The sequence below is a fragment of the Astatotilapia calliptera genome, chromosome 23 (genome assembly GCF_900246225.1).
Source record: "Astatotilapia calliptera chromosome 23, fAstCal1.2, whole genome shotgun sequence".
Classification (NCBI taxonomy): Eukaryota; Metazoa; Chordata; class Actinopteri; order Cichliformes; family Cichlidae; genus Astatotilapia; species Astatotilapia calliptera.
This window is the reverse complement of record NC_039323.1, coordinates 9,156,167-9,176,306: the sequence shown is the minus strand read 5'-3', so window position 1 is coordinate 9,176,306 and position 20,140 is coordinate 9,156,167. Positions and strand designations below refer to the sequence as shown.

At 40.4% G+C, this 20,140-nt stretch overlaps 1 protein-coding gene across 2 annotated transcripts; it reads right to left on the bottom strand.

Moving 5' to 3' along the window:
* Positions 1–3,808: 3,808 nt before the first annotated feature.
* On the bottom strand, positions 3,809–19,439 carry rai2 (retinoic acid induced 2). 2 transcript variants are annotated; one of them, XM_026159802.1, is made up of 2 exons: positions 19,281–19,439; positions 3,809–6,284 (listed from the first exon to the last, which is right to left on the bottom strand). In XM_026159802.1, exon 2 carries the CDS (start codon positions 6,214–6,216, stop codon positions 4,603–4,605), a length of 1,614 nt encoding a protein of 537 aa, XP_026015587.1. In that variant the 5' UTR covers positions 6,217–6,284; positions 19,281–19,439; the 3' UTR covers positions 3,809–4,602. The 2 variants fall into 2 exon arrangements, with proteins under 2 accessions (XP_026015587.1, XP_026015588.1); XM_026159803.1 differs by lacking the exon at positions 19,281–19,439 and adding an exon at positions 15,783–15,913.
* Between the last annotated feature and the right edge of the window lie 701 nt (positions 19,440–20,140).

Sequence of the window (20,140 nt, the reverse complement as noted above, 5' to 3'; positions counted from 1 at the left end):
GAGACTAAAGTCATCTTACTTTGGTAATGTAAATATAATATGGCCAATATTAAAGTTATTATTTCAATCATTAATTATTACAGCAGCGAATAAACTGTTTCAAATACTGAGCTTCAGTAAAGATTCTAGCTGCATTTATTTATATTTCCTGTCACCTTAAATCTTCACTCAAAGACAGGTTTCTTTGACACTGTATATATAAATGTATTATATATAAGACATATTGTTCTTTTAATATGTTGCCATTACTAAATTTCTCTCAGTGCTTACTTTAAATATCCATGAAATCATCACATTCTCTGTAAGATTAAACAAGTAAAAAATATAACCTAAAGGCATTGCTAACAACTTCAATTCTTAACACTAAAAGTTGAAAGAGAAAACAAAATACTTTGAAGCACAACCAAATCTTAACACACATATATTTAAACTTTGTTCATAATTTTGAAATCTAAATGTTTTGCTAGCAGCTTTATTAGTTAAATGTATAAATCAACAGTTGGAAGTAATTAAAATACTATTTTTAATTATTTAATTCTTTAAACTGACACTGATCAAGGTTTGAAGTATCTAGTTCAAATTATGAATAAATACTTCAAACATATAAGCTAAAACTACTGCTAGTTGTAAAAACTATTAGCTAACAGTATGAAAGTCTGAAAAAATAAAGAAATGTAAAAAAAAAAATACTATTAGCTAAGAGCAATAATTAACAGTTAAATAAATTACATTCTTCAAGCAAACTTCACTACTGGCTAAAAAAAAAAATTAAATTAAAAAAAATTATTGCACTAAATATAAAAAATATAGCCATAAAAGTAAAAGTTGTGACAGTTTATTAGCCGCTAACTTTAACTGGTGAACATAAATTTTAAAGTTCAAATGAAAACATTTGAATATGAGAGATTACGGTGAAGGGGCTCTCAGATCCATCTGACAGGACTTTGGCAGTAGATCAGATAAAAATGGGGGATCCACAACTGTAGACCGTAACTGACATTTGATAGGATTAAAACCCAGTCTGAGACCAAATCATTTTGATTCAAACCACATGTACAAAGAGCAAGGATAAAGCAATAACAAACTCATTGAATTAAATATTTAAACATCTTTGTTTGTACACTTACCAGTTACCTTCTCCGTCTGCATGACAGAGTGTGTTGTCCTCCGATATCAAACCATTTCCACCAAGAAACCACAAACCTTTTAGACTGCAACTTCTTTTAAAAAAAAGAAAACTCAGGCAAACGATTCAGAATTGAAGATTTTAGTTCACTTCCATATAAAAAAGTACACATACTGTACAGTAAGCAAACATTTATCTCCCACCACATTTCAAATGATGACCTTTTAATAAATCTGCTGTCAGAAGCAAAAAGGTGCTTCGGCTGTATTACAATATCAATTCACTCTTTACCTCCTAACTGATCACTCATTATATAAACACGCTGTATAAATAAAAGTTGCACAAGTAATAAATTAGAGATGTTACTATATAACTAGAGTGATCAGGTCAAACTACTAAACCAAAGAGCTCTGTTTAAAGGACTGCAGGCATGAGTTAAGATGTGCTGAGACTGCTAAAGTACGCAGATATAAATAAGAAACTGGTTTCCAAAAAAAAAAAAAAAAAAAAAAAGGAAGGAGAGCATCAAGATTTTTTCCATCTCTGTTCAACTAGACAGTCTGCATATGGCTGTTATTAATTCTTGGCCTGTAATTCACAGATTTACATAACTCTTGCAATCAAAAGAGGGGCAATGCAGTTTGGGGAGAATAATAGGTAGGACAGCCTCTAACTATGACAAAGTGCACTCAACATATGATCCACATTCACAACTCTGGGACAGAAAATTACCATGCTCAAAAAAACAATTAAAAAAAAACAACAACAAAAAAAGACACTTAAACCACTTGGAACAGATGTTTACACGATTGAAAATGGGTGGATTTTCATCAATACTGGTTCTAATAAACTAATCACACAGTTAACACATACACAAACAGAATTCTCTCTCACTGAAGCCAAGAAATTGGTCATTATTTCTTCTTAACGGCAGCTTTTCCCTACAGTTTCAGCTCTTCTTCACAGCTGATTTAATCAATAGCAAACCTCCCCTCAGATTCACTTAAAGGGGACCTATTCTCCTCATTTCCAGCTACATGGTTTTAAAAGCAACTTTGCATAATTCACAGCTCAAAATAATCCTGATGTATCTTATACTCTGCCTTGGTGGAGCTCCTGCAGTTTATCCACTGGCTGAAACAAGCAAGCTGTATCATCAAACACTGCAGTTCCTAAACTGGCCATTTGAGGCTCTCTCCATAACTGAGTCAGTCTCCACAGACTGTTAAAATGCCCAACTATACAGCAGAAATAAACACGTTTACATAGTTGTACACAAAGCAGTTTTGGTCTCTTTAGCCAGCTTCCACCTTCATAACAACTGTGCCTTTTCATAGCGATCTTGACGTCCCCCATTGGCTTCTAGGCTCCATATTTAGAAACTTTAACATTACCCACGTTTGGCCACAACCATGTTACATTTTTCAACCAGAAGAACAAGCTGTAAATTTAAGATTTAAGCCTAGGGAGATGATTGGAGACAGCTTCAAGTGAACAATAGAGCAACTGCACTGTCTTTACACTTTCAGCTAATTCCTGCTAATTAGCAGATATAGCTAACGTTACCTAATATTTTAGAGCTCCACCCTCTCACCTGAAAATATTAAAATGTGGCTCCACAAAAATGAAAATGATTGTAGCCAAAATACTCAAGTGAAGGCATCAAAATGTAGATGTCACTCTCATGGTGGCTAAGTCCATTTTTCATATACAAGCTGTGTCCCAAAACCTAGGCCACATCCTTCGGAGACCGCATTTGTAGACCAATTATGTCAAAGCCAGGTGACAAAGGCTGTCCCAATTCGAAGGCTGCTCCAAATGCAGTCCTTCATTCCCCCCGAATGTGAAGGATGGGTCGGGTGTATCCTTCGTGGCCCAACCTATCCCAGAATTCATAGCGCGGCCCAGCCAATTCCAGTTTCCAACAATGGCGGCAGCTGCTTAGTTTTAATATGACTCCTATTACTCTTTCTGGGTCACAAAATAAACTTTTAACATATTTTCAGGTGAGAATGTAGCTGTGTAAACGTCAAATATCTGCTCGGTTTATCAAAATATCACATATTTGCAAAAGTGCTCTGACGTTTTCACAGAAGTCTGTTACCCACCAGCTCGATAGCTAGCCGGGGATCAGCTAGGCTCGCTAGAGCCGGTGAGAACAGCAAACTCCCGGTACATCATTTTCGGACCTCCTGCGGTCTTTTGTTACTAAGATTATGATATGCAAGACACTTAGATAACATAAAAAAATGTATTGTTTGGCTTTTTTCTGTTTTATTAGTTTGAGTAAATCGGTTTGGCTGAGATTAAAGTTATAGTTCTCACACAGCTGAATAAACATCAAACAGAAAACTGATTAAACAGAAGTGTTAGATGGTAGAGCCTCGCACTTCCGGCCTTCAAAGGAACCGGCACACGTAGACCACGAAGGCCGGGTCCCCCGAATGGAACACAGCTACATTCTACAGAAATGCCTCTCTTTACTTTCTTCTGATTGGCTGCTCCTTGGAGACGAAGTTTGAACAGTAAGTGTGCCTGAGATGAAACAAAACAAAAGCTGAAATCGAGCTTTGAGTCTGAAGCTTGAGTTTTTGGGTTTCAGGATTACTTGTACAAACACTGACCTCATCAATGAGCATCAGCCATTGTAACAATATTCATATGATAGGAAACAAGGAAAAGTAGACTAGGTCCCCTTTAATAAGTGGAAACAGCAGGGAGTTACAGTGCTTTAAACACTTGCTGCTTTGGCTAATTTAGCCATCAACAATAATAGCTCTTTTAGTAGTTTCCTCATTTTTGGATAGAAAGGTCAGTTTAAACATGAAAGTAATTAAGAAGCTTCTTTTATTCCCTATTGTTGTTAAAATAAGAACATATTTTGCTGTGATCAGTGGCTGCTGCCAACATTCATTTAATGAAACTGTGGCTCAGGCCTCGCCAAGTCATTATGAGCCTGTCATGCTAAATCCCAACCAATCAGGAAAGAATGAATCGCTCCAGTGAGCTACTGATGACCATGTGAATTTCCACTGATGGGACATGTTTTAACAGCCTCAGTCACGTCCTGCAGTACACGCTCTTCAGTGCACCAAAATATAAAACATAATACATGTGGAAACAAACCATAAACCCAAACGGAGGAATCGAACTTGTGTCTTTGCTGTTACCATGAATCACAGACATCTCTGACTCACAGAGAGCATACTAAGCTGCCGTACACTGAAACATTTATGGTTTAGTAAAACACTGTAGAGACTAGTGCATCATAAAAGAAAAACTCAGAAGAAACCGTTTGTGTAACTACTGTGTCACATTGTCAGAGCCCCGCTTTTAAAGCCAGACTCTGAGTTTTGGTTGGACACAAGCGTTTCAATTTGATTACAGAATGTCCCACATGTGTTTTATGTTATACTCTCTGGAGGGATTACCAGAAAACTAGTCCACAGATTAGTCTCCCTCCCCAGTGAGCGAGCTCACTTCCTGGGGAGCAGCGCTGCCAGTCTCTGCTTCTTAATGGGAAGGAAGTGGATCTCCTGTGAGCTGACCTTCTTCAGTTTGATAGCTCTGCTTTTAGAGACCTTTTTAAGAGGGTTGTTGGGGTCGTGCTGCTCCCCGTGGGATCCCGACGGCACACCGTAGAGCTGCTGCAGAGCTGCCCCCTGGCTGCCATCCCGTTTTATGGAGAAGTTTTTGGTTGAGACTCCTGAAAGGCCTTTTATCTTTCCGCAGAGGATGGCGGGGATTGCGTCTTTCACTGAGACAATGACCTTGGCTGTCTGCGAGGTGCTCACTATCTCGAGGTTTCCAGCACCGCTAAGAGACGCCTCCTGACTCAAAGAACTAGACCCAGCAGCACTGCTGTCAACCAACCACTTATGCTGCCGGCTGAACTCCAGCGATGCCAGACTGCCGAGGAGTTTGGAATCGACGCCCAGAGACAAAGATGTGCCGCTGCCATCCGGGCCGGACTGTGAGGCTCCTTCTCTGTCTGACTGAGCACACTTTTTCCTCACACCAGGAACTGACAAATCCAGCACACTGTCCTGCTGTGGACTGGGATATTCCTGTTTTGGTTCAACTGGACATGGCCTGACAGAAAGGTCCAGAGCTTGTCCTTCCTCTAGAGGAAGTGAGGATGGGGATGCATTTTGTGGCTGGAACGGAGGCATGCATTTCCTTGAAGACTGCGAGGGGGAGGTAGTATCTTTTGGCGAAGTCTGAGTGCTTTTACTCACAGTGCAAACTGGTTTTGGCATGTTACCCTTTGAGTCCTCGGTCTGAGGGACAGGGATGGGGAGAGGGACTGGCAGAGGCACAGGCAGAGGAATGATGACCGGGTATGGGACTAAGAGTGTCGCAGGAGGGACCAGAGGGGCCAGAGGGGAGGTGTAGGGAGGGGTGAGGGGAGGAAGGGGGAAGAAGGGAGAGCCTGGAGACTGACAGCTTGATGAACTCCCCTGGGAAGGGAAGAGGTCCTGCAAGATGGCAGCAAAAGCTGGATTCTGCAGGAGAGAGAGCAAGTTAGCCTCCTGCGTCTGTCCTGTGGACTTCTGATCAACAGCTGGAGGTAAACCAAACGTCAAAGGACTCTGTAACAGCATGTTGTTCTGGAGCTGTGCACAGTTGGTGGTCTGAGGGATTACAGAAGGACTCATGTGCTGAATCACCTGCTGATCCAAGACCAGGGGCAGTGAAACTGGGCTTTGGCTCGTTATCAAGTACGGTGCTGCCCCCATCTGTCCGAGCTGAGGCCCGGCTGCTCCGGCCATCTGGAGGTGAATGGGCAGCATGAGCGGGCTCTCACCCAGACAAACTGGGTGGAGTACAGTGGTAGCCACTTTAAGAGCCACACCTCCTGGAGGTTCAGCAGTGGGACTCACCACTGGGGGTGCAGGAGTGTCTGTCAGGTTCGAGAGGCCTCCTTTAGTCAGTCCTGTCATATTAGCATCACAGGAATCAGCAGGAGTGAGTGGATTTACTCCATCTTCCACTTTGCTGGAGACCTCTCCTCCTCCTCCCGCCTCAGAGTTGCACACTTCAGTCTGTGGCTGGGTCATGGTTACAGACTTGTCATCGTTACCCTCCATGATTCAGCCTGAATATCAATCTTCATGAAGTCAGTGACGGGTTTCGTCCATTATTCTTGTAAGAAGCCCTGAAACACATAGAGCAGAAGGTTTGACGGTAAGCCCCACTTTAAAAATAAAAAGTGAAAAATCTTAAAACATATATACACAATGAGTAAAGCAGGGGCCCCAATACTGTGCTAATATGAAGAACTAAGTTCAGATATGCTTAGGGATTGTTATTTCCATATACAACTACACAACAATAAAATGCTAATTCTATATATTAAAATCTTCTTTTTTTAAACTCTTCCATCTATTTATGGAGCTGCTAAATAGGGGGAATTTTTCCAATGTGATTCAGACTGTGACCGATAGCTGACAACATAACAAAGTGGAAAATTTTTCATTTTTTTAATTTGAGAAAACTACAACTAAGCAGCAGTGCAAACCAAAAGGGGAAGCCAAGAGTCTTCAGTTTGTGCGTGGCGTCTTCCACGCTTGCTAATGCTAGCAAACGAGCTACAGAGACACTCTGAAACCAAACAAGCCATTCCTGCAGTGTTTCCCACATTCAGACTTCAATTGGGTGAGCTGCTCAGATATATTAAGAGACCACATCTGTGATAGGTCTGTTTTAACAGTGTTATTTTACTACCAAACACAGTATATTGATTAGCACAATGCTAATACCTCCAGGAAAGAAAAAAACCAATAGCATATTGTAACTATCTTGGTTATTGTGCTATAAAAGGCTAGTATTCTGGCAATGCAGTTTTGCATTTTCAAATCTCTAACAATCCATGTACGGACTTCATCTCTCTTCATCTTCCTGTTTTTCGTAGAAGTAACTGCTGTTAAAGATTTATTAGCTCCAAGTCAAACACGGTGAGCTCAGTTTCACTGCTGATGACAGAGTAATGCAGACAAACCAGAATAAATGCAAACAATGAGGTCGCCCTTTACGACTGGGATTCAATACAGGACTACAAATATAAACACTATGAATATAAAAACGTAATTTTTATTTGTTTAAATATTGTTCTCGCAAGTCTTGGCAATTAGACTGTTTAGTTTTTGTCCCCTAGGTGATATCAACAGAGTCATTTTAGCCTTCAAAACAAGGTTAGAGTCAGAGTCCTCAAAGATTATGACACACAGCTCACAGTTAAAGGCAGCCAAAGTGTACGATTACCCATTGTAGCGTTTTTTTTTTATTTATTTATTTTGAAAATGATCCCAGATAGTCCTGCTGATCTTAAGTTCAGTGCTCACAAACTAACCTAGACATTCCTGTTCTCGGCTGTTAACAAATATCTAAGATTCAGTTATGTGAATATAATATTTATATTTTAAAAAAAATTGTAAAAAAAAATTGTAAATTATGGGAGAAAAAAAATTTAATAATCAGCAATACCCTACCAGCTGACTACATTGCCAGACTGATATTTCGGCAGTCCTCGCCATTATTCAGCTGCTTCCTCAGAGAGAGGTGAAGATCGCCAACCACCACTGATTCGGATTAATAAAGTTTCATGAAATGAAATGAGATCAGACTCCATCTCCACCGTCTGGAGCTGCGAATCCTTGTTCTGCTCACCAAGACCACAGAGCAGAACAACGACTGCCGTCGCTAATGCTGATACAAGACAGAGAAAGCAGACTTCATCCACAGGATGGGAGACTCCGAGGAGAAGCAACAGCTGGCTGTGTCCCCTCAATCATTTATTCCATGTGTAAAACTGTTTTTAACTATATATAGTTTTTACTTTCTATATATACTTTATTTATCCCCAAAGCTGGGAAATGCTTGTTACAGCAGCCAAAACAATGAAAACCACCTACAACAACATGATTTAAATAAAGTAGAATAACTCAATATTATAATCATCTTCTTCTTTCAGTTGCTTCCTGTAGGAGTCGCCACAGCAGATCATCCGCCTCCATCTCACCCCATCCCGAGCCAGGCCTCTGCATGTTCTCCTTCGCTACATCCATGAAGCTCCTCCGAGGTCTTTTCCTCCTGCCTGGGAGCTCCATTTTTAACATCCTTTGTTCAATATCCACTGTCCCTCCTCTGCACATCTCCAAATCATTTCAACCTTGCCTCTCTCTACCTTTTTAAACTTTGAACAGCTTAAAATAATGCATGACGAAAACAGCTCAACCTGGTAAATAATACACAAAAATAAAGGAGTATTCCTATTACAATCTTTAATGGCATAGGAAAATTATGTGATCTTTATTTGTTTGTTTTTTTAAAAAAACCCTATATTAATCTTTAACCTCTTTTTGCATGAGAATGAGCCATTGATTATTGTCCAGTATTAACCCCCTAAGACCCGAACTCTTCCCCAGCATGCATTTTTAATTTCTCTTTGATATTTGGGCATGTTGGGGCCCAATGAATGTAAAAACAAAGAATTACCAGATTTTTTTTTCCTTATTTTTGTTTTTATGAAAAATCAAGAGCCACATATGAGGATATTCGTTTAAAATTTTGATAGAACAGTAGCAGTATAATGTCCTCGTACGTGGATATCAGGCCCTTGCAGAGCAAAATTGGGTATTTTGGTCTAAATAACCCAAAATGTGATGTCCACATATGTGGACGCCAGGTCCTAGGAGGTTAAATCAATGTGTGATACGGGAAGTCTTACAACATCTCATCTTATGTGGAGACGGGTTATTCATTGAATAACTTGGGAAATGTTTAACACTCCACACTGAAAATATCTTATTGTAACCCTGTGTACACACACATTCCTCTCTGCTGTGTGTTTGATTAAAGTCTGAGCCGTGAAGGATTTCCATTTTATATTTGCCCATCTATCCATCCCTCATCTCTGCAGAGGTCCAAGACCACCAAGATACAATATTGACGCAGAAAGATCAAACAGGAACTCAGCATGTTTGATCAACTACACATCTCAGTCTCTATCCATCATCCGACATCACACATGCTTTTGTGCTTTTATAACCGTACTGTGTCGGCTTTCCTATCACTACATGATACCTCTGCACAACACATGTCCTGCCTGCACTGGATGTCAACCCCCATCCGTCCACAGTGATAAAACGTCCCCTGGGTGCATCTCGTGTCAGTGAGGTCAATTATTCATACGGCTGGGAGCGAGCGGGATAATGTTCAGGTACTGGAGAAAAAGGGAAACATTAAATACCCTGAAAAAAAACTACAAAGTGTATGCTTTAACCTTTAAAGTTAAAAAACTCAATTAAATGCACGCATGCAGTTCTGATTTTCTGGCAGGAGCATGACACTTTTTCTTCCTCTCCGGGTGGCTTTTATGTGGTGTTGGGTTGCCACAATGAGCAGCGAGGAGAAGCTCTCTCTCTCTCCCTCCAGGCTGGTTTTATATTATTCTGCGAAGCATAGACGGGATATTGTAATAAGGCTCTGATGGATTACATGGCCAGGCGGCTGGCTGATAATCTTGTCACTGGTTCGTGCACAGGAAAGGTCTGGGAAGTGTGTGCACCTTGGGAACTGTAAAACAGACCTAACCATACTCTAGAAGAACTGAGTAAAAGCCTTTGTAGACTCGCAGTTTTTCAGACAATGCACCCTTTAAAGACAAAGAAATTTCCAAGAGCTTCCTAAACATCCTAACGCATGATTAACTGTGAGCTTTGTGTCATGTGTTTGAGTCCATATTTAATACTAGTGTTTTATAACTAGACAAAAATAGAATTTTAGGTTTTTTAAAATGATAAAAATTCAAATTTTCCCTCCTGTATGAAGCTGCAATCAACATACAAGATCAGCTGTGCAAATTTGTTGTAACTAATAACTTAATCTGCTTAATTTCACACATTGTAAAGCCATCCAGGTCAAACTCTACCATTTCATGGGCTGCGTGTTTGATACCATAGTACGATACTGTTATTGTCTTTTAGACATTATGCTTTTATGTTTTTTAAATAAACTTAAAACTATAAATAAACTTGAGAAGCAAAAAAAAATGTAGCAATCACATAACTATGTTGGTGGAGGAGATGCTGATGAACCAGGAGATGACCTTTCTCATTCAAAGTCATGACTTTACAGACTAGGGAAAAAATGGATTTGGACAAATGGAGTATTTATTTGCTGGAACAAAACACAGCATAAAAGAAAGTAAAGCCAACACCAAGTGCTTAAATTTTTTGGTCCTTTCACAAACCACCAGGGGGCGATACCTGTGTTTAATAAAGACTTCCAGTCCTAAAGCAATCTATGGGAAAACAGCCCTCTGTCTTGACCTCTGCAAATACTTTCCTGATGAGTTTACAGGATCAATCTCTAGGTCCTGTCAAACTGAATGACACATTAAGTTTATTTAGTAATTTCTGGTCACTAAAGTGTCCGAAATAAGAATTACCCAGCATACATTCAGTTTCAAAACACCAACACCGACGGCAAAAATGCTCGTCCTCCTTTTAGCGTCTACGGTTCGGAATCTGCGACCACATGAGCGTGACTGTTTGGTATGTGGTAAAAGTGAGTAGCTCTTTCTTACCTGCTATTTCCAGCTAGCATGTATATTATACATACCACATGGTTTTCCTTTGAATTCTATCTGAATTACGCTGCTGCAGTAAATCTACGTCGAGCCTACAATGTAGCCTAAGCAACAACAGCATCATGTAGTTATATTCTAGGCAGTTGCACGTCAGGTTACAGGGTAAAGTTTCAGAAAGATACATTGTAGCCACAACACGAACACTGATTTAACACTAAATTATAAATCTGCCCTAATCTGCTAAAAAGGGACAACCATAACCGTAACTAAGACTAACCTTAGTCACTGAGAGTATGTCATTTTTATTACATTGTTCTGTTATGGTTATCAGACACATTTATGAATCAGAGCTCGGACTGAATAGTAAATTCAGATCTATTTTTCCACTATTTGGATGCTGCGGTCTCACTTGCATTCCAGGAAGCTCGGGGCAAGACATTTCCTGTGTGATAACGCGGTCATGAGGTCCGTGACACGATAATGCCTCCCTGACCATTATGAAAGGAGTCATTCTTAGTTGAAGCGCCGCTGCTGTCAGAGACTCCAATGAGTTAGCCTGACTGTGCACAAAATGAGGAAATTCCCCCAAATAATAAGCTTAATTGTCTCTTTTTACTCGGCTGCCATCGGGATATGGACTCACTTTATTTTAAGGGAGGAAATCACCCACCCCAAAAAAAAAAGAAAAAAGAAAAAAAAAAAGCAGGATTTACTCTGAGCCATCGACATCAGCAGTAATCGCCACTTGGGTGACATACAGTCAGCCTGCAGTGGTGTTCACTCCAACTTCGCTTGAATCATGTGATAAAAAGTAAAACTCTGCAGATGAGCAGGAGGAGGAAGTTTAACCAGCAGAGTGAACCAAAGTACACACAGATCATGTTCACCATTGTTGTTTTTCCCAGCTACATTATCTGACTCAGTGACTCTGCTTTGTCTCTGTGTTATCACAGATAGGGAAGGTCAAAGTAAGATCTCGTAATAATAAGGCTCAATAAAAAACTGATCACTGCTGACATGCAACAGAAGGGTTCCTCCACCATTAAAACAAAAGAAAAAGAGAAGTTTGAAGTATTGTGCATTGATGCAGTTCAGGGTTTTGGATTCAGTGCCTGAACGGTAACAGTAATGAACACAGAAAGAGCTTCCTCATCAGGCTAGGACCCTATACCACGAAACGAGTATAACATACCCAGCATATCTTTCCATTAGCCTAACACTGACAGTCAGGATAAACAGTCACATGAAGCTGGCTATCAATTTGTGAAGTTAACCCAGGGTTTCACTGAAGATGCACGTACAATATATGATGTCTGCATGTACAGTATAGGTGTCATATTTTACGATCATACAGTAATTGTGGAAAAATAACATTGTTTGCTGCCAAGAAAAAAAGAAAACGAGGAACAAATTTGCATCTAAGAATCTATATTTCTGTAAATACAAAGACATTAGATGCAACTGAAAAATTGAGACCCTCCTCCCCTCCCTGTAGCTCAGAGGAAAGGATGTTACTCCGTTTTCAAAGTATCAAATTGTTGGTCTGCATCAAGCAAAGAAAACTACTAAGGACAGGTTGAGTTGAGAACTGTGCAATGCATTATTAAACCTGGAAGGACAGTGATGAATCATCATCTTCAAAAAGAAATGTGGTTGGGAAAATAATCCTGGATGATTGTGATCAGTGTTCACTTATACATCTGAAACTCACTTTGACTATTTAACATGCATAAGAGCACAACGTGAAGAGGAACTCGAGGATTTGGGACTAAACAGCTGTGTTGCCTCAAGAAAACCACTTATCAGTGAGGCTAATTAGAAGTAGAGGCTTAGATTTCTCATGGGTCTTAAAGATCAGACTGTGGAGCAACGGAAAAAGGTCATGTGGTCTGATGGGTCCAGATTAATCCTGTTCCAGAATGATGGATGCATCAGGGTAAGAAGATGAACTGATGCACCCATCACGCCTACTATAAAACCAGCGTTACGATCTAAAGATGCTTCAGTTGGTCAGGTCGAGGAGGCTCGAGACAGATGGAGGATGAAGAAAAGAAAGCAGAGAAGCTCCAAACTGACCGAAATTTAAGTCGTTTCTGCTGGTGAGAAACGCAAAACTTGTTTTCTGTTACACTGTGGGCGAGTCTCAGCTCAGGCTCCGCCCACATGCAGCATCAAGGAAGCAGGTGAGGTTATTCAAGGTTAACGGGGGTTTACCTGGAGACAGAATCATTTGTGTGCCAGAGTTTGCAAGAATATGGCGTTCGTTTTAAAACAAAAACACCAAGGAGCTATTTAAAAACAGCAATAATTAAATTACACTCCATCTAACCGAACATCCGAAGATTTAAGCACCGGCTCGACAGCCTCAAATTTAACTTTGAAGTTGAGTTAAACAGAATCTAATAGTAGTTTCAGTTTTTGATTCTATGGTTAATTGAATTTGTTTTATTCCTTTTTTAGGATGACAGTAGAGTCATAAAAACAAACAAAGCCACCAAAACAGAGACAGAAATGAGAGAAATGCTGGAGCTGGAGAAGAACAACAAAGGAAAAACACATTCTGAGGTAAGAATGGGACCGTATATGACCCATAGTTAAAGTCCCACAAAGTATAAATCCTCCCTGTGGGAAGCATTCAAGGGGGAATCCCCCCCCCACACACACACACAATTTTTAAATATAAATTTCAGGCCCTGGAACTATTCAGCAAACATTAAATCACTTTTAAACAGCTTTTGATGCTTTTCCCCCAAGAAAAGTGAATCTCTCCGGAGTTTAGACTCTGTGTTAGATAAATCGAGAAATTTGAAGATGTTATTTTGATCCAAGGCACACTCATTGAATTTATCGTTTAGTTTTGATTAGATAACGATACCTTGGCTGTTTGCTAAAATCAAGTCCCAGTCTGGTCCTCATGTTAAGTTAATAAGGCGCATTTCTCACTGCGAGGAAAAGACTGGGAATCATTTTACGTGTAAGGAAACATCAGGCTCAACTTAAACTTCTCTCCTAACTTTGTACATTAAAATTTCACAAACGAATGCATCCGGCATATAAATGTATTTCATTTGTAATCTAATAAGATAACAAATGACAGCCGGATAAAAATAATGCAATTTACCTAAACTACTCTGATTTTGTCTGAATGCTAGCATCTTTACTGCCTACTGTTCTCAGTGCGAGTACACATCACATAGACAGTGGAGCCGACGAGTTTATTAAATTTAACAGTAATCGATAAAAGCTTTCAAACAGATATTAGACTGAATATAACAGAAGGGAGAGCGAGTAACAGAAGAAGCATTGTTATCCCAGCGTTTTGGTCATATCAACTTATGAAATACCTCCAAACTGCTGCTTTTTTGCTGTTATCTTCCCCCCAGCAATGCTATAAACCATATGCCATGAAAACAGTCTTTCTTGGGCTGCTGTTGGTGACGCTAGTCCTCTTTCTGCTCTCCAGTGTAGCAGCACTGTACCAGCTGTCCACCAGCTACAGGTTCTTGCTAAAGTGACCCTCCAGCTCACTACTACTACAGCGCACTACTGTGGTTAGCTGCAGTCCAACACGGCAAAGTTGGACACTGGGCGGGATGAGATCCTCTCTGAAAGCATCTGAATAATGTCAAAGATATCCATGGACAGTATAAAAGTTGGATGTACCCTCTATGGCATCACCTGCCAGTTAGTGAAGTTAAGAAATGAGCTAAACATTTTAGCATCGCCACTTTGGTGTTCTGAGAATGGACACCAAATGCTAACTGAACACGCCTTTATGACTAAAATGATGACAATACAGGGAAATGATTGCAAAACCCCGAGTCACACAGGCCTACATACCAGTCAGTGAGCCAGTTGCTAGGAAAAAACATGTATTTCCCAACTCGCTGGTAAAGACCTCCTTCGAATACTTTGGTGGCCAGCACATTGCTGCACTCGCAGCTTAAATGGAAGTGGCGGACATTGCCCAGCAGCTCTCCAAGCTGAAGAGAAACTGTAAAAAGTGCACTGAACTGTAAACGGGATCCATTAGCCTTCAAAGTAAAGGGTGTACTTTTGGAAATGTGTTGGTTCCAGCACTGACGCAAAGCTTTTATTATGGAGGCAAAGCTTATCCATTTCCAGTGTGTGTCCCACTTTTTCGAGTTTTACTACTGCTTAGCTGGTAGTTGGTGAGTATTTGCTGACAAAGATGAAAAGCTATAGTTAACAATGGGAACCAGCAAGAAACCAAAGCAATCACCAATAGGTTTTTGGCATAGCAATTTTTTTGCAAATGATTTCACCCAACATAAGCCAGCGGCCTCCAGGAAACACTGCTAGCCAGTCAGGAAATACACATTTTTCCCATAAAAACCAGCGGTTGACTCATTGACAAATCTTAGGTATGTATGACGTCATGCAAGAAACCTCAATAAGACAGGAAGTTTTTTTTAACAACTGCCACCCCTTGCTAGTCATTAAGAAGAATGCAGGTTTAAGGCACATGGCACTTGTTTCACTTTTCAGACGTGGAAGCTACAGCCACCTTCTAGATGGTGGGGCAGGTTGCTACTAAACTTTCAAAATAAGAGCCACAGGATGTAAACTGATCACAGCTGATACCATTGTCTCAGATGGATTTAAAATAAAAATAATAAAATGCTGAAACGAGACCTAAAATGTTTCTCAGCTGCCGACCCAAGTAAAATGTAAAATCCATAACACATTTTCTCTACTAAAGACATCTATATATCTATAAATTACTTCAACTTATTAACTAATTATTTAACTTTAACTAATTATAAGTTAAAGTAATTTCACAAAACCCGTGGACTTGTGGTGTAACAAGAGGAAAAACAAAAAAACAAAATACAACCAGCTCCTCTGGCTACATCCAACACCTCATAAACAGGACAGGACAAAGCTTATTTCCAATCTTAGCTTAATGTCCTAGCTCGCTAACAGAATCTGCAGTCCCACGTGATAACAAAGTTTGTAGCTTAAGCTATTAAAAACAGCTCCAGGATAATGAAATTTTCCTGATATATGAGCTAATGTAGGAAACATGCAGCACAAACAAACCTGTAACCATGTCTGAATGAGTGCAGAGTATGTTTTCTTCACACCGATAAGACCAGCGGCACATTTAAATCTCACACGTCATCTGGGAGAGGTCTGTGTTCACCAGCCAGTAACAGCTAATTGAGTAAATAGGAGACCCAACTGAGAGAGCCAAATAAGATCCCTCCCCTGTCCCCGTTACTGTAATGATTTCCACATTTCCTCTCTGTGTTTTCCCCTTGCTCATTGGTGGAACGTATACCGTAGTAAGTCAACAGCAGAGAGAAAAACAACAACGCCTCGCCTTCAAACTGCATTAAGCTGCACTGCAGTCGACATACATTACAGGGACTATTTTCTCTTTTTACCTCCTCGTTGTGGGCTTGATTTAGCTTTTAGACCAGAGGACACGAAAGCACCGGGGATGGATAGAGCACGGCTGATGATCTAAAAGGTCATCGCTCTCAACACCCCTCCGCTCCAGTGGCCAATTACATCTCATTAGAGAGACACACAGAAGCCTCATCACGATGCAGACTGCTTTCACATCAGTGCAGCTCATCTTTTATTCAGCGGGTGGTCCGCCAGCTGATCCCCTAAATGCCACAATCAGTCAAATTTCACAATAACAATAATTTAGCACTGGAATACTCATTGTGATGATCACTGTGTCACATTTTTAACCAGTGTGCCAGTGAGAAATCCAGGTTAGATGGCGATTATTTAGCGATTCAACTACATTAAAATACATTTACAGCGAGAATCTGCACCTCGGGTCAGTAATTATTATGCATGGGTGGGTCACAAATGGCTTTTTTTTAGTAATCACCGCCATTTGAACATGCAGATAAACATAAGGTCTGTCTGAAACGCAATGAATATATAAAACTCTAAGCATGTAAAGTGTGACCTTCTTCAGTAATATCTTCATTCAGGCTAAAACAAGGTTTATGACTGTGTAAGAAGTGCACAGATTAATTAAGTACAGCTAACACGTACGCTTTAGTATTTGTTTATTTAGTACAACACTCATCAATGTTCTTGCAATTTAAAGGAAACCGTACAAAAAAACCCCAACAGAACAGCTTCTATCTACTTAATGGACCAAAATTGGTGCAAAGTCTTCCACGTGTTCACTTGAGTCAAGGTCCGAAGACTGAAATGAGTCACATCATTTTCATGTTCATCTAAGTCATTGAGTGAGGAGATTTTTACGTTCTAAAGGACTGTGACATGGGAACAGCTGGGTCAGTTCCCTTATGCCTCTTTTCTACTAGCACCTACTTGGGTCCGCTCTACTTGACTTCACTTGGGTCTCATTTGTTTTCCATTACAATTGAGTACCAACTCAATGTGGGCGGGGATGTTATAGCAAGGAGGTCTGAAAGTCCTGCGACACATTTTCAGCTCGACTCAGCTGGCTTGGAACAAGTAGGAACCAAGTAGGTCCTAAAAAAATACCTGATACCTAATGGAGTACCCTAAAAACAGAATAGAGTTGAGTCAGTGCTGATGGAAGAGAGGCTATAATGTTCTGTGTAACGTTTACACGGCACTAATTTGCATGTATGCATCTTTGTCTGTGTGATGCACCCAAGCAATTTATCAATGTGTCTTGCTAACTAAGTCCAAGAATACACAGGGAGGATTTCAGAAGTTATTATTTTGAAAACTAACTCAATTCTTTATATTGTTGTGTGACCGACTTCCAGCCCTCCACGCCTGCTCTCTGCAGCTTGATTCAGTGCTGTCAAAATATATAAATTGGGTACTTTTGAACTGTTTTGCCACCACAACATGGTTTTGAGTGGAGCCAGAACCAGGATTTGATACCTGGTGTACTCCCAGGGTAAGCCTACTCGCTTGAATCTTAGGTGATTTTGGCAGGTAGTCCCTCTCTAATTTAAGTGCTCAATGGACACAAAAACTTCACCATTTACAAATAATAATAATAATTATAATAATAATAAAAACGCTCAAAATACTCAGTATTGTTTTGTCCTGGAAAGCTTTTTTTTTTCTGGCTGTGCCTGAGCACCCTGACCATGCCCCATGGGCAGAAAGCTGGGCAGCAGATGCTCTGATCCTGGGCCTGGCTGCAGGAGAGGGCTCAATTTTCCCACTACCTAGCAAGGTTACTGAGCTCCAGATCTTGGGGTTTGCTGAATGAAGGGGAAGATTCTAAACTCAATGTCAAAAAGAGCCACATGAGGTAGTTCGGGCATGTGGTTGGGAAGTCTCCTGGGCACCTCCCTCATACATCTCAGTAGAAGGAAATGGAAAGTGTGGCTGGGGAGAAGGATGAGAAACCACCTGCCACTGCGACTGGCCTTTGGATAAGCAGAGGACAATGGATGAATGGACCAACGATGGAGTGCGGGCATGGCTGATGCTTCTGCTCATCTCATGAAAGCACCAGACAAACGTCATGCTAATGTCACAGACACGTCACATGTCTCAGCACAACCACATGATTGACTCAAATATCAATTTTGCTGATTTTATTCACGATGTGTTGGTCCCATCTTTACACAGTGTATAACTGAGAACTTCATCCTTTGGTATGAATCCAGAACAAAAACACATGATGCTCAAAATGGCAAATTTGGGGCTTCAAAGTGTCCATGAACCAATTAGTGATGTCACTGTGGCTGTATCCATCTTTTATACACAGACTGGACCCTCAGTCTTTATAACAGCAGGGGTCAAAGGTTCATACTTTTCCTTTAATTTGACACTTGTTTCCACATGAAATATACTGCATCTGCAAGTCTCGTTTTCCTTTCACACAAGCTGGACATTATAAACAAGAAATTACACAAGAAAGAGCAGAAATTGGAGACCGTGTTGAGTGTTTTCCTCCCGGGTGAGCTCATATCTGCAGGAGCTGTTTTCTTGTACCACTTCTAAGTAAATGCCCAGGCTATTGCAAAAGACCTTGGGTATGACACTGCCGGGTTCATCTGAGGATATTTTCCTGCCTTCCTTCCACATTTCTGTGTCCCTGCACCCAGCGTCGCCGTGCTCCCACAAAAATATGCACGGTATTATGAGCCCAGTCCCTGGTGTGTCCGGTGCCCGCAGCCAGCCGCCGACGGCTCGCCTTGAAAAGCGAGGAGGCTGCGCGCACATCCCCGCACATCTCGCGCAACAACACGAAAGCCCCGCTGACATTAAAGCCGCAACCGGGGCAGGGACAGAGGGCTCCTGGAGCTCAGTAATAACCTGTTATCACCCTCAGCTGGCGTAAATTTAACGCGCTGTCAGACGCGATACAAGCTAGCTGCTGCGCAATCGCCAGGGAAATTAGGAAAAACGCCTTGTTACGTTTTAAAACCGAGACCCCGACACTCCTGGAATAATTCACATTTACTCTACGTGATGAGGTTGAAACGAATTATACGCTTCAGCGACGTAAAGACCAGAAAACCGGTGGTTGACCCTGCCTCATCTCCGGTCCTTTAATGTATTTCGTGCAGAAAATAAAGCCGCTCTGCGACAAACGCCAGTGTTTCTTACCTTTGAAGTGTCCGCGGCTGTTTTATTGAGCCACTCTCTCCTAATTAACGATGACCGAGCTCCGTGAGACTTAGAAATAAATAGATAAGGGTGCCATTTATCTCTTCATTGCGGTCCCGTCGTAGCGACTCCAGACGGAGAGCTGCGCACGCAGCATCGTCAGCGGGTCTCTCCTCCCCCCCCCCCCCTCTCCTCCCCCACCACTAGCAGGGACAAAAAAGCGAATCAAGCAAACAAACAAACAAATCAATACTTAAAGTAAAAAACAACAACCCGTAAAATAATAATAAATAATTAACTTATAATTAACTCATTATTAATCATTCGTACTAATAAACATCCTAATCTTTTATGTTTGAGTATTAGGTAATGGTAAAAATGAATGGAATAAATACTAAATATAACAAATAAATACATGAATTCATAAATTAATGTAATGTTTATGTTTTATGCTTAAATATTGTGTTCCTGTAATTTTACAGATAAAACAAAGATAAAATAAATAATATTACTTTTTTTTTCATTATTAAAATTACAATTACGTGTCCTAACAGTTACAAAAAAAAATATAGAAAAATTCTTCCAGTTTTACACAGTATAAGTTTGTCTAGACATGTTTGTCTTGGTGAAAGTGTGAAATTTTCTGATAATTTCCTAACATTTTCTAATAAATCTTCTCTAATTTAATACTTATTTATAAGGATCAGTGCATATGCTTATATTGTAACAGACAAGCCCAGATAGGCACCTTTTCATCTGTGCTAATGGTGCTCAAAACAAAGAACAACAACCAAAACAATATATTGAAAAATGATACTAGGTTAGTACACTCCCAATTAAATGAATCCACTTTAGTTTTT

What these genes read in the sequence shown, in the direction of transcription:
- rai2 (XM_026159802.1), bottom strand. Translation starts at nt 6,216, where the DNA reads ATGGAGGGTAACGATGACAAGTCTGTAACCATGACCCAGCCACAGACT.